The sequence below is a fragment of the Embiotoca jacksoni genome, unplaced genomic scaffold (assembly GCF_022577435.1).
Source record: "Embiotoca jacksoni isolate LCO1_2020_lvr unplaced genomic scaffold, fEmbJac1.0.p SCAF_1, whole genome shotgun sequence".
Taxonomy (NCBI): domain Eukaryota; kingdom Metazoa; phylum Chordata; class Actinopteri; family Embiotocidae; genus Embiotoca; species Embiotoca jacksoni.
Genome location: NW_027185229.1, coordinates 4,674,061 through 4,689,438, shown reverse-complemented (window position 1 = coordinate 4,689,438; position 15,378 = coordinate 4,674,061). Strand labels below are relative to the sequence as shown.

General features: G+C 43.7%; 2 protein-coding genes across 5 annotated transcripts in view; one reads left to right on the top strand and one right to left on the bottom strand.

The window, feature by feature from the left end:
* Positions 1 to 124: 124 nt before the first annotated feature.
* lhfpl5a (LHFPL tetraspan subfamily member 5a) lies at positions 125 to 2,912 on the bottom strand. Its single transcript, XM_069157407.1, has 3 exons — positions 2,510 to 2,912; positions 340 to 576; positions 125 to 153 (listed from the first exon to the last, which is right to left on the bottom strand). The coding sequence occupies exons 1-3, from the start codon at positions 2,910 to 2,912 to the stop codon at positions 143 to 145; spliced, it is 651 nt and encodes a 216-aa protein (XP_069013508.1). The 3' UTR covers positions 125 to 142.
* An 8,159-nt stretch (positions 2,913 to 11,071) lies between these two features.
* The window catches only part of kif21b (kinesin family member 21B), a 60,131-nt gene continuing 55,824 nt past the window's right edge, over positions 11,072 to 15,378 (top strand). For all 4 annotated transcript variants that reach the window (XM_069157359.1, XM_069157340.1, XM_069157350.1 and 1 more), the window contains exon 1: positions 11,072 to 11,460. In XM_069157359.1, the coding sequence (XP_069013460.1) occupies positions 11,420 to 11,460 (41 nt within the window). In that variant the 5' untranslated portion in view covers positions 11,072 to 11,419. The remainder of the gene's footprint in view (positions 11,461 to 15,378) is intronic.

Sequence of the window (15,378 nt, the reverse complement as noted above, 5' to 3'; positions counted from 1 at the left end):
AAATGTTGTTGATAATATGTCATTATTTTGAGGACGGGATGAACTTGTTATTTATTGATTGTCACTGACTGTCTTGAAGTCTTGGAAGTCAGTTTCCTCTCCAGTAAGTAAACATGTAGTCCATCTCTTGTCCACCAGGAGTCTATGCATTATCTGTAGTCAGAGGAAAAAAACACATCATCAGTAGAAATATGAGCTGATCAGTTTATCAGTGAATTCCCTCCAGATCACTTCTTCTGAGGTCCCTTTATTTTTCTTCTCTAAAGCAAATCTGAATCCTGACATGTCCTCATCCAGCCCACGTTCTCCTCTCCCACCCCAGAGTTTCTCCTGTCGTACCTTTTTCCTCCACCTGGAAGTCCTCGGGCAGCAGCTTGTCCTGCCGGCTGCCCAGACTGAAGGCCAGGAAGGAGAGGATGAGCGAGTCCATGATGCTAATGATGGCCAGGATGTAGGCCCAGCGCACGGTGCAGTTGCCCAGGGTGTATTTGTCGGTCCGCTGGCCACACATGCGCTTCACCTCATCAGAGTCCCAGCCGTCAGGGTAGATCATGCAGCCGATCACCATGCATGTACCTGAGAGACCGGGAGGCAGGAGGAGAGGGGAGTGAGGGTGGGTTAGCACTCTACAGTATTTTGGTTTCATCTGCAGCTTTTTGCAAACATGTTCATTTCAAGGAGTTTAAAGTGAGAAACCTGTGGAACTGAATATATTTTATTTTGATGACGTTGACAGGGAAAAAAGAGCATCGTGCTGCTGGTGAGCGATAATATCACAATTGAACTTCTCCAGAGGAGTTAAATATACACACTGCATTCAGGTACACACACACACTTGCAGTTGAGTTGCCTAGCAACTCCAGAGCATCTCACCTCCTGAAACACGAATCTGTTCATCCATTATTGACTGCATACAGACAGTCGGCGTAGTTGAAACACACACGTCTTACATCACACTTTCACTTTCTGATCCTCACACACACTTTCAACTTCACACAGTTCTTGAGCTCACTTTCTCCAATCTCTTCCCTGATCACAAGATTATTACACAACATCTTCTCATCAGCTCCCTGATGAGATCTCCTGATCAAACAAATTACAAATACTCTTTTCCCTAATTAATGCCCTCATCACCTTGGCCAACAACCCCTCTGAATTCGGTGTCTGTTCAGCCAACACAAAGCCCCATGAAGAGTTTTCCTGTTTACTTACTATATTTTCCTGAGACACATAAACAATATATAGATGCCCACAAGTTTGTATTTATATTCTTTGTCTGTATGCCTCATTGACATAATCTGTAATCTGCTTCTTACCTTAACCATCACAACAAAATGCTTCATGCCAACCCTTAACTCTAATTCAACCTGTAACCTTAAAACCAGGTCTTAATCCTCAAACAGCCATTTCAGGCTCTGTGTCCTCATTTGGCAAAAAGAAATCTTCGCTGCCACTCACTGCCTCAGTCTAAAACTAAAGGTGGTCCTCACAAGGACAGATGTGCACCAACACACCAACACACACATACACACACACACACACACACACACACACACACACTCTCTCTCTCTCTCTCTCTCTCTCTCTCTCTCTCTCTCTCTCTCTAAACAGCAGGTGTGAGAGGTCTGAAGAGGGAGCGGAGAAAGTGTAACAGCACACCTCCCAGTTAATCTCATTACTTGTTTCTTTTCAGGCTTGTCTTTTCACTTGCAGCTACATCTGTCCACAGGCTGCTTCGTGTTCCAAAAACCAAGTCAACTTTCCCTTCTGTGCGCGCGTGTGCGCGTGTGTGTGTGCGTGTGTGTGTGCGTGTGTGTGTGTGTGTGTCTGTCTGTCTACTGGAGAGAAGTTATACATACATATACATCTATAGACGTACTGAAAATACAGCTTTAGTTTTCATTTTAGATTTGATCTTTTGTGCATTTTTTGGACAAATTTCACACTTTATTGCTGCTTTCATGAGTGTTATTGTTCTACTTCTGTATGTGGCCAACTTGTATAGGCTTTCCATGAATTTCCATTTGCGATGCGCTTTCGCGAAATATTGACCCATATGCCTAAAGGTCACGAGATGAATCTGATATGTCTTGACTCTTGAGGTTATTCATGTTGGCGAAAAGGATACATAAAAAAGAGAAGTTGTAATTATTTGCTTTGCATGATAATTTGAGGAGAAACGTCTCTTTCATGGCTGTGTGTCCCAATAAACTCTTTAATAACGGGTCATAAGCCAAAAACATTGGGGTTTGGGGTTAATATTTATACTGTAGCATATAATAGACTATGTTTTGTAACTATAGTGGAGTAAAAAGTCTAACATTTTAGTTTGAAATGAATTACAAGAAATATAAATACTCAGGCCTATCCCTTTTTGTACTGCTAAGATACTTAAATAAATGTTGTCAACAATTTAAGTTCTTATTTTGGGCTGTAAGTATTGACATGAATTATAATATAATGCACAGGTGTGCAGCTGTTGACAAACTTGTCAAATCCTGAGGCTCACTGGAGGCCAGCTGCATCCAGGCGCAGATCTTGTAGACGCTGCCCGCGTTGCAGAAGAAGAAGAGGCTGAAGGAGACGATGCTGCCCACCACCAGCAGCATGGAGATCCCCACGAAGAACATGGCCGTCTTGAAGGCGCCGGACGGGATGGAGCCGAAGTCCAGCGCGCTCCCCTTGCAGGTGAGCTCCGAGGTGAGCGCGTTCCCGATGCAGTAGTGGAAGAGGCCGAAGTATCCGGCCTGAGGCGTGTGGACGCTGTCCCCGATCCAGTAGGGCTGGATGAACACCACCACGGTGATGACGGCGAAGGTGATGGTGAAAACCTGCCACAGGACGCCCATGGCTCGGGCGTTGCGCACGTAGTTGGTATGGTAGATTTTGGCTGCCTCCTGAGCAGGAAGCATGGCGACAGGTGGGAAAGCTGGCCAACTCTCCGTGGAGTGGTTAAAAAAAAGTTTAAAAAGTGAATAAAAAAGATTCCTCCTCGGGTTTTCTTACTTCTAATCAAGTTCAAAAGTGAACGAGTGACAAGTTCTGTTTATGCACCCTCTGACCAAGCGCACATTCTCTAAACTTCTTCAGTAAGACCTTGATCAGAAGTTTCTCTGCCTGCTATTCAAAACCCCGGACAGCTCCCAGTGCTGAAAACACACCTGCCGGACAGGTACGCTCCTTTTGATCTGCCCTGCAGCGGTGACCAGTCGTTTACAGGGACTAGTCAGCAGCACTCAGGGTTTCTCCAATCTTTAATGCGTGGATGCTCTTCTTTCCTCTCTGTCCTGACTGGCGCAGTGTTTCCTCTCTGGGGAGGCTGTGGTCTTCAGATAATGAATGATTAATGGTTAAAAGAGCCGCTGAATAGAGTAACACAGGGCGAGCTCTCCCTGATGGCAAGCAAAGCTGTTTCACCTTTAAGAGCATTGGTTATCTATTGCTTACACACTGATGCTTCAGTAATAATAATCTAATGATAGTTAATAATGTATTAGTCAGAGGGACCAAACCATTACTTAAATTTTAATTACTTTACTTCTAATTATCACTATTATTTTATTATTACTTAACTTTTAATTATTATGAATTTTAAGTACTTTAATACTTCACTTTTACATTATGCTGCTAATACTTTTTCCTGCAGGACTTTTACTTGTAACATAGTATTTTTACATTGCATTTTACATGTTAACATATAGACCCGGATTCCCAGTGTTTCCATTAAATTTTTTGTTGATGATATAATGTAAATATTTCAGACAAACCTCGAGGATTAACAAGGGACGTACTCACTGCTGCCTTTTTTTTTTTTTTTTTTGCAGCGACCACTGATGAGTGATGGAAACAGCCCCTGTGACTGTCTGAAAAACCTTCTTGTAAATCAGTCAAACACTAGATGGAGCTACAGAGCTGCAGTCTAACTACACCCCTAGATCCCTGCAGCTCAAATCTATCTGATTTCTCATTTTGCCAAAGATTTCCCCTCAGACAAATCCCATGTTGTCAGATATTTTTTTTTAAATGTACTGAGATTAAAAAGAGTAAAGTGTGTGTGTTTTGTATGTGTGTGTGTGTGTGTGTGTGGTGGTGGGGGGGGGATCTTTTACAACGTACTTGTGTAGAAGTTTTATCAACATTGAGTATCAAAAATGAAAATCTTCCTTTCAGAGTTTTATTTCTTTGCATTATTAAATTATTGTATTAGCATTAGTCATTCCTGAATGTGTGAGCAGCATTTTAATATTGTAGCTCCTCAAGTTGGAACTAAGTTCTTTATATATTGTTAGGTATATTACAACGAATCATATTTATAAGAAAATGATACCTTTTCCATAAATATCAATCTACTAATTTACTAAAAACTATAACTGTCAAATAACGGAAGTAAACAATGCTTTGCTCTGAAGGTTAGTGACCTATAAACCCATTGGCTCCCAAAAGGTGATGTAATATGCTCTTTTCTTTTTTTTTGGCGCTTTGTATTCACCTATTACTTGTGAAAAAAAGAAGAAAAAAAAAGGAGTTTGGTGTCTTGTTCTAAATAACTATCCTCATCCTCATAATTACCCACGAAAACAAAGAAACAAAGAAACACAACCACATGCCATCTCACATCTGCTGCATTTATTTCAGCAACATTGAATCACTGCCGGACAAAGTGGTGTGAAAATGCATGTTTGTGGTGCTTTGTTACACTGATTCTGTATGTGGGTTGTAAATGCAGTCATTTCCACAGTGCATTTCTGGAAACAAAAGTTAAATCTCACAGATTATCGCAGGGTTTTTCCACACCTTTGTTGTCAGTGTTGGCCCGTAGACTGCTGCACTGTGACAACAACACGTATGTATTGACTTTCACATGCACAGTGCTGACAGCCAGCACTTATATAGAGGAGGCCCCTATAGCTGACGGAAAAGAAGTCTTCTCTGTGCCTGATTTTTTAAATCCATCATTTTCTCTGAGAAGTGTCTGCGAAGTTTGTTCACTTTCAGTTCAGCCCCAGTTATTTTATATTCTTATGTAATGTTTCTTTACTGTTGATCTGGTCTGTGTAAAAGCCTGATTTATGGATCTACAGCGGTGTGTGCGTACATGTGTCTTTGTGTGTGTGCATGAGTGTTGGTATACTAGCGTGTCATTGCACTTAAGCTTTATTAAGTGATACAGCCCCAGTGTGAGAGGGAGGCTGTTCATAATCAAGTTATTCGGAGCAGCAATCCAATTTTCCGATACAGAATGGAGTGAGATTTCCTGTGTGTGTGTGTGTGTGTGTGTGACTATGTGTGTGTGTGTGTGTGTGTGTGTGTGTGTGTGTGTGTGTGTGTGTGTGTGTGTCTGTGTCTGTGTTTGTGTTTGTGTTTCGTGGTTTGATGTTTGCAGACGAGACGCAGCTCGGGATTTCATGCTTTCTTTGTGTGTGTTTTTAATACAGCGTTAGTGCTGTTATTTGTGTGTGTGTGTGTGTGTTCCTGCTATGAGAACGCATAATGCGATCTCACATGCTAGTTGCAGCTCTCTAATTTAATACACCAACCGCAGTGATCCATGATGGAGAAAGGACGGCAAATCATGAACGAGACTGCACCGGCTGTTTCTCACACCGACCCTGTTCAAATAAATGCAGTTTATTTTGCTGCAGTAGTAATTGATGTGTGTTTTTTGAAGTTATCCACAGAGCTCTGGTTATATTGCTCCAAGGGGAGTTCAAGGAACCTGGTGATGCTTTTTATTGTCTCCTATTCATTTGCTTGAGTTGTGTGTATGTGTGCACATGTGATTAACTCTTTCAACCTTTTTTAGGCCTACTCGCTTTGAGCACAAAGAGGCTTTTCTGCCATTTCAGCATCTCTCCCTTCCCCTTTTTCTGCCTGCCTGCTTGAGAGGCTGTTTCCATAGAAACAAGGTGCAGGATGCCCCTCAGAGAGACAAGATGGCAGGCGATGGGGTAAGATGACAGTTGAAGTTAAGCACATGAATTATTTAGGTAATTATACTAATTTAAAATGACTACATTTTTTCCTTTCTGATATGTTATAAACATCCACCTTCAGAGCATGTGTACAGAACGGATGCCAAACAAAAATGTTCTTTTTTATGTTGTTCTTATTTATATAAGAAGTCAGAGCAGCTTGTTCCCTGAAGCTGTAGGGGGTCTGTGTCCTGTCAGCTGATACATATGGACTATGTTAGTCTTTTGTGAATGTATAAGTAAAAGCAGAAAGCATGTAATCAGCTTGGGGCAGAGGACTAAAGAACAACCACCCCTTGTTGGCCACTTCCTCTCAACACACACAAACACACAAACACACACACACACACACACACACACACACACACACACACACACACTGGTTTTGATGCCCTCTGATGCAGCAGTAAGTCAGTCAATGAGGGTCACTCCCTCTCTGTACCGCCCCGAGGCTGCAGCAGCCACTATGAGCCACCTTCCAGCCTCCACCCGGGCAGCCACCTGCCCTGCTCACAGCCCAGCAGGAAACATCGGAGCTGGGGTAGAAACGCAGCAAAGTGTGGGTCAGTCAGTGCCCTGGGGACGGAAGCTGAAATGTAGGTCTATTTGACAGTGGATTAAGTCTGTGACTCATTACTGATCACTCACAACCGTTATATCCCTCCGACTGATGATCTGTGTGTGAACACATACATGATCTGTGCCCCGGCTATTCTGGACTAAAGCACAAGCATCCCTAAAGTACCCAACATTACTTTTTTTTTTTTTTTTTTTTTTTTAATATATAGTAGCAGTGTTATAATATCATAATGTCCCTATTTTGTAAAAGGAAAAGTGTAAAAATTTTAACAATCAAAGTCTGTTCATAAGTCTTGAGCAACATTATTGTATATATTCATATGGCGGCTGGGCCTGGAGGGTTCTCCACTTATTGCAGGGTTGGCAGTTCGATCCCAGCTCCTCCTGTCCATATACCAAAGTGTCCTTGGGCAAGACATTCCTGATGGCAGGTGAGCACCTTGCATGGCCCAAAAAAAGGCCCAATACAAGTGCTGTTCATTTAAGATTTACTATATTGTTAGAAAAGTAATGGTTTAAGCCCTTGTTGCATGACATACCACGCTCTTTCTCCCTATCTTTCAAATGCATTAAAAAGGTAAATATCTTAGTTTAGCATGAAAACTGGAATCAGGATAAACACCTTAGCCTGTCTCTGCAGGTGTTACAGGGTCTGACGTGAATTCTGGTGCTTCTGATTGAGCCATGCCAGCTGGTTCCCCTCTTGTTTCCAGTCTCTAGGCTAAACTAGCTGGCTGCTTCCTGTAGTTAGCATGACTCCAAATTACAGTATTTTCAAAATTGTTCACACTGCCAGTAAGCATCTATGTCATCACAATGCCAATAGCAAGCTTTTGAATACAAATGAGTATTTTTAATATCCGTAAACTGCCAGTTAAGACATTCTTTCATTACCTCCCCTGTCAGCAGTGAATGTCAAGCTCTGCAGGCTGATGGGACAAAGCACTTCAGGGAGTCCGGCACTGCCAAGAACGGGCAAGAGCACCGCTCTGCTGTGTGCCACTGCAACTGACACATAAATCTCAAACACGTAAGCAGCTCCTCTGTCACACACACACATGCATAAAACACAGATGCCATCAAACATCCATGCACACTTATCGAAACTGTGACAGACGTGGAGGGTAGCGAGAAACCAAACGTGAAACTACTGTGTATAATTCCACCGCCTGACTTTTCATTTCGGCAATGCACCTCTTTCTCTGCCAGCCGGTGAGTCGTCAAGTGTGTGTTTGCGTAAATCCTGTCCAATTCAAGCAGTTTTGTTCCGGTAAAGAATTGGGGATTAGTTTATGGAGCTTCAAAGCCAAATATAGGGAACGCATGTGAAGGATTATAGACACATCAAAGTATAAGAATAAGTCTGGAGAATACATTAGGGTGCAGTTTCATCTTCCATCTCTCACTCTGTTTCTTGCTTCTGGTCTTTTTCTTGTTGAATGGGGCGATATGAAGTTGGAGCAGTAAAGTAGAACATTGGACTTCACTGGCATTGATTTGCATCTTACTTCTGGCTTTATGTATTACACATGAATGATTAATGAGTTCCCCAGATCATACTGTGTTTATGGCAACACTGGAAATCTTTGTGCCTTATCAAAGTCTTTCACACTCCATTAGTGTGGCAGTGAATTATGTTTGATTTTAAAAATGATATAGTCAGCATTTGAAAATAGCCGCAAAACAATTGTGACACATGAAACCTATGAGTCATCTCCATCCTCAGGCCAGGATTTTATCAGGAGCTGCAGAAATTAGAATAATATGCGTGAATATGTCTGTGTCTGTGTGTTTGATGCTGGAGGAAGCAAAGTGTCAAACCCGAGCTGGAGAATAAATTGCTGACTTCACCGTGACTGACAGAACCTGAGGGCAGCTGGAATGATTGTAATATAATGCCTCTTATGCAATTATGGTGCTGTTATTTTGAGTGTTTGTGTGCCTAAATACAAGGATTAAGCTGCCGTTTGGCGATGGCAGTGTATTAAAATATCTTCAGGGTCTTCTAACCCACATGGTACGGTTATAAAATGTGCTTTTTACATAGTAAAGTGCTGAGGAGGTGGCATACAGGAGGGGGCGGGGGGAGAGGGGTGGATTTGAAAACTGTAAACATGCCTTAAGAGGGCTTTAACATAATTCTTAGGAAAACAGTGCAGCCCAATTATGTAACAGTTCCCATGAGTTGGTCTTAAAAGTTCACCAGACGCGCATAAGATGAGTGTGCGTTACGTGTGCGTCACCCCTGCTGGTGCCCTCCGTTGTCCCAGTTGTTGTGGCTGGCGGCCGGTTCCCCCACAGATCTGGGAGGATTGTAGCTTTATCCTCATAACTGGATGCTAATCTTGTGTGGAATCGAGCGCTGCTTCCGGGGAACATACCCTGGCTGTTCAGCACTATCATCGCCACCTGGTCCTCGGGACACCAACACACACACACACACACACACACACACACACACACACACACGCACGGTTGGAGTCATAAGCTCCTCTTTGCATACACAGAATGAGTTTATAGTACATGCAACAATTTGCCGACAGTGTTTCATTACATAAAGAGCGATTGTCTGACTGCAGGGACTTTTGTTTTTTTTGCATTCAGAGATTGTATTGATGAAGCTCGATGAAGCTATATGAGCCTGGTGCGGTGAAAGGGTTAACTGAAGCGTGTTACTGTTATGATAGGAAATAGCTGGCTGCTGTGGCGATATGAATGTCACTGGCAAACGGTTGGTCAGTTTTGATACTCACTGAGGACGACGAGGATTTGGAAAAGTTGGCGTGCACATTTGATGTGCCAGCGCAAGACACTGCCAACATCACTGACAGGGTGGTACATCCACCGCGCACAGATTAGGCCTGTTTAAAGCAGTACGAAGGATCTTGGATGCATCAGAATGTCAGAGGCACTGACGACGGCAATAAAGTTTATTATAGAGAAGCGTGCGTTATATATCTATGTGGTGAGAGAAACTGAGGAGGAATGACATGTTTGACTCAACTAAGAGAAAACATTTCAGTTTCCCCTTTTGAAGAGATCTGACTCAGCAGAGGGAAGAGTGTAGAGTTGAGTGTGACTTCCTACCCGAACCAGAGCAAATTAACTCTTTAGCTTCAACATAATAACCTCTTGAGTGAGTTTCGACCTTTGACCTCAAGGTGTTCAGCCCGGTGTGGGCCCCTCTTCCCCGTCATGGGAACAGTCTCCCTCTGTTTATGGCAGTTTAACGGACTTCAGATGTCGCCGCTGGGAGGAGAGGCGCTAGGTTTGTGATCTTTGCAACCCGCTGTGGGTGTGTCGCTGGGCGGGGCCAAACCACCCTGTTCAGCCCGCTGATTGGTTTGTGATTTTCAAGTAAAACGGGGATAATTCGGCAATTGGCCCAGTTACGTGCCAATCGAAAGCGATTATGCTGCATTCAGGGACTTCTATTATTTTGGTGCCATGGAAAATGAAGTTGAAGTTACGGAAACAACAATTAGGCCTTTTTATAGCGGCCGATTGTAACATACATTTACCTGAGTACTGTATTTAAGTACAGTTGTGAGGTTACTTCTAATTTACTTGGTTATTTACATTTTATTTTTCTTCTATCTTGTTTTGATGCAAGCACAGTACTTTTGAAAATGCATTTACCAGCAAACCTGACTGCTGTTTCCGGTCCATAGATACTACTTACTTTATAGATTAATAATTTACATAAAAACAGTAAAAAAAAATTGGATATATGATAAACTGTTATAGAGTAACAGAAAATAATGTGTAAAATAGTAAAAAAAATTTAGCTCCATCTCGATCAGCTGCAACATTAAAATGCCTTTTATACGTTAATTAGTAGCCTAATAATAGAATAGGCTATTTCAAGTAGGTACTGCTGTATATAGGCTACTCAAGCATTTTTATTTAAGGAGGCTACTTTTGACAGTGTTATGGTTGGGGCACTTCATCATCCTGATCTGATGATGTTATCAGGATTATGTCAGATTGTGACTTAAATATTTGAACAGAAAGCTTGTCAGGTTTGAAAGAAGTGTGCATTTAAAAGAGAAGGATAATGAAAGATGAATTAAGGTAGTGTGGGATCAGTGCTTTTGGAGCAAATCCTTACTGGGGACCAAAAGCCAAGATAGCCTACTTAATGAAAACGTACTTCCCCTGAGGTAAAATGTCTGAATCCTTCTTCCACTGCTGTCCACATACTTGCCCACATGGATGCATTATTCAAAATGTTTTTTATTAGAATAGTATAGGCTTGAGCATCTGTGAGTATCCATGGAAACTGGTTGATTGTGGCCAATGGTATGGAGGGAATAATTATTTATTTTATTCAATTTTCAATTTATCATTTCTGGGTAAAATCATCCTGCATAAATATTTGTGGTGACGTGTTAATTGTTCATTGGTTTGGAAGTGGCCTTAGTCTTCCGCAAAAGAGTCACAACCATGGCTCCAGTATTTCCGATTGTCCGTGAAGGCAGCATTACCCCCTCCAGTTTACGGTCTCATTCAGCGTGATCGCTCAGAGGTGGTGTGCTTGCAAAGCAGCGCTCTTATGCTTCACTCGTGCGCACTTTGAACAGGATGTAGCGGCTGAGACAGACCGCAGAAAGCAAAGTGAAACGCGTGAAACATTGCGATGTGACAAAACAGCAGTTAGACAGAAATGACAGCCACCGCGGAGGAGAAGAAGAAGAAGAAGACAGGAGGAGTCCCGATGAGGCACCTCACCGCCGGCAGGTCTTGACGGCTGCTCCCGCTGACCTGAGACACCCAGCACCGCCGCCACAGCGCACGGTTTCCACACCCTGAACACCCAGCACAGCCGAAATACTCCACATCCCGTCGGTGGACCTTGAATAGCGACCATGGCGAGCCAGGGCGACTGCTGTGTGAAGGTTGCGCTGAGGTAAGCCTCCGACGTCTGTCTGCTGGAAATCTGCCGACTTTAGCAGACCACATTGTGTCTGTGGCGATCAATTAAATGCATCCTTCACACCTATAGTCTCATTCTAGCATTAACACTCTTTAATCCTGCCTAGTGTAGGATACAGCAGGTCACAGAGCCCCAGGGAGCTTTATTCCACCTTGTTTTGTAATACATGGGTGGTGCTCGGCACAGTATTGATAAGGCAAAGCATGTGTCTGCGCCACTTTATCTCCATATGACTGTTTTCATGTTGGGGGCGTAATTTCTCCACAGCGTTAGTGCATTCTGTGTGATGCATTCAGGGATTAACATTGGTTGAAGTGACAAGGACAGCTGCAGCCAGGTGCAGGGAGGAGAATGGGCGTTTCTCTCCAAGCCAATATTTCCTATATTTATTCTCACAGCGAGCTACCTACATCCTCACCTCATCTTAACATCCAACACCTTACATGGGCATGACTCAGTTAGCTCCATAACCAGATTTCTAAAAGCAAAAGGTTCTTGGTGGTGTTAAAAAAAAAAAAAAAAAAAAAAAAAAAATCCTGCCTCTGCAACTGAATGGAGCACAAAGAGATGCTCTCCTTCAGAGCTGTGTCATTCACTGCCTTTGTTGGAAATGCACCCAAATTCTCCGGCAGTTCAGCCGAGCTCAAACCGGTATAATAAGGAGATTTTTGGATAGCTGATCCAAAAAATTAATGCCGATTTCAAAGAGATCGCATGTGCTGACACTCGCTGGGTGGCAGCCCCTGAAATTGAAAGGCCAGTGTGAATGTGGTGGCTGTGTCTGTAATCACGCTCCTTTTACAGCGTGTGGAGCTGAGGCGGTGGTCTGACAGCCTCTCAGTCCATTTAACTCGGAGTCTGTCACATCAGCGGGTGAATCCCTGACAATCCCCAGTGCAGAAAGAATTAAACTTGGATTGAAACAGGTATCGTTACATCCTTTTCCTTTAAACTGTGCAAATGTAAACCAATACAACATGGGGACATTTATTCTTCATTAAGGACCTATTTGAGGGGCCTCAGACCACAGTTTGGGATCCATTGATTGAACTCAGAGTGGGGGGTTGGCCCAGCGAAGCAGCCTTTTAAGATGGACCCCCCAACCAATGGGCCCATTTCCCCAGGGGAGGTTTCAGTCAGCCGCTTATCAACTGCTGAGTGAGTCTCCTTTGTGCTCGTTCACAGCGACAACTGTAAGAGGAAGAGGAGTAGGTAGTGTTGACAAAAAAGAAAAGTCAAAAGAGAAGCTACTCAAACGGCTGCTTGCTGCTGCTCAACCGAAGTCACTGAATCAAGCTTAGAGGCCAACAAAGAGGCCTGTTGATGAAGTGTAGCTGAATGAGTGGAGGTGACAGATACGCCCAACGTATGCCTGTATGTTTAGTTCTCCTCTGGCGATGCAGAATTGACATTGTGATCAATATGGTAGCATGTTTTCACTGTTGTCACCGACAACTCACAGAAGAAAATCAAATCATCACAGATGGCATTCAAATCGCAGCCGTGCCTTTAAATCAGGTTAATGAGCTTGACGTTGTAATCAGGGCTGCTGTAATTACACGACGGTGGGTGAGCTCGCGCTGATCCTTTTCATCATGTGTGAGACTGTGTGTGTAGTTATGAGTGTCAGGAGAACTGTCTATATGTTTGACAGGAAATGGGAAGCACACAAATAAACACACAAAGAAGGATAACTTCCTGCTGCATAAGCTGGCGTTTTTCCCAAAGACCTCAGTTTTTTTTTTTTTCCCAGAGAAAGTCGGCCGCCGATAAGAGAGGATGGTGTTTAATTGCTCCCACGTTGTGTCGCCCCCAAGCAGACTGCACACCCTGAGTCTGTGTGTGTGTGTGTGTGTGTGTGTGTGTGTGTGTGTGTGTATGTGTATGTGTATGAATATGAATATGCATTTGGAGGGCAATGAGGTTGTCGCGAGGGCCAACCAACACATGCACGCACGCACACACACACACACACACACACACACACACACACACACACACACACACACGTGCTGTCTTGAGTCGCCAGCATCCATTTCCTGAATGTCTGCGCTGCCTTCCCTAAACAATGTCCGTGTAACCAGTGACATGACCTACAATCCTGCACTCAGACTGGACGGCCTGAGGAATGGGCTGAATACGCACACACACACACGGACACAGAGACAGACACACACACACACACACACACACGCACACGCACACGCACACACATACACATACACTTAAGTCAATGGATCTGCATTGCAGTCAGACATGCCCAGATGCATGTAATGCAACTCCCTACTCAGTGGCTGTCGTTAAATGGCTCCTGGCTCTTGAATCTTTATACAGCTGCATTCATTTACAAAACATGGTTAGTCTGATGCAAACAGGCTATAAAGATAGACTCACACACACACTCACAGTTACTTTCACACACACATGAACATGCGTGAGGTTTCACTTCCTCCCCCTCCTGTTGATTTTATGTTGAGAGCTGCATTTGCCCCGGATTGAAAGCTTTATGGTCGTTCTGGCTCTGAACGTGTGTGTATGTGCTATAAATACCAATAATTCAGCTTTTCATGCGTGTGCATGCAATGTTGACATGAGTGTTATGAGCAGTGTGTAAATTCTCATTTGCATATCGATCCGTGTCCCTTGCTGTTGCTCCCCGTGCAGCTCTTCACTCGTTTCGATTGACTCGTCTACCGCTGAAGTGCCAAGTCAGCCTCTGCGTATAAATAGACACAAAGACAAATCTGTTTAGTACTGTTATGCTCTCCGACTGCTGCTCGATGTTCTCATCTTAACCATGATTTGCTTGTGGCTGTTTATATCTGAGCTCTGATGCCCAAAAATTGACCCGAGGACTCGCCGTGGAGGCAGGATGTCTGAGTGTGTGTGTGTGTGTGTGTGTGTGTGTGTGTGTGTGTGTGTGTGTGTGTGTGTGTGTGTGTGTGTGTGTCATACTTTTTGTGGTTCAGGATCATGACTGTAAATGAGAAAAAATATAATCTGTAAAGAGAGCATAAAATACTCAATGTTCTGTCCGACCCTACAGGTGGATGACCAGGGTTTTGCGGGTGGTTGTGATGTAGAGTGTTTTCGCTTAAAGGCGATGGGAGCTCAGCTGAGAGCTCTCTGATCAACCGATCAACAACAGAAACACAAGTTGTTCATAAATCAACTGATGTGCTCCACTGGCTTCAAACCAAAACAGGAGTAGCAGAACACCACTGCGGAAGGGGCCTCCCCCCCTCAGCTGATACACAAAGGCTTTAAATGGGAGTTTTAAAAAAGCGAAAAAAGCTGGTGTTTTGTTGTTGGACGTATGTCCTGTGTAGGCTACCAGTCTCGCCCGTTTCCTGTGTGTGTTAATAGCTTGCTGCACAGGCTCTGTCTGGGTTACACACCTCCCAGGGGGGTCTGCCTGTTAAAATGGCTGGAGTCGATGGGAAGTACAGTCAGAGCCTACAACGCTGAACTTACAGGTCACAGGGTATCGCTGCAGTGTAATCTCCTCATGAGAGCATTCTCACACTTGGTCTCGAATTTCATCCCCCACCACATCGATGAGCTCGTTGCAGATTGACAGTCACCGGTTAGGGGAAAAGTGAAAGCAGTTTATTTTTTGCTTTGTTGGTGGCGAAGTTGTTCCGCGTCTGTGTATTTGGGCTGAAGCGAGAGAAGAGGAGCAGGAAACATGACGGAGAACACACCCAAGCTGCCCATCCACAGCTGTGCATCACTTCCTCTAACGCTTGCCGGGTGGTGGTCACATGTTTTTGTGTTATCTTTTTGTTGTTGTTACCATTCGAACCTCGTAGACCTCCCAGGTCTGTGTGAATGTATTTTGTTGCCAGAGTGCTAAAGCAGCCGTCTCTTTATGTACTGTACGAGCATGTG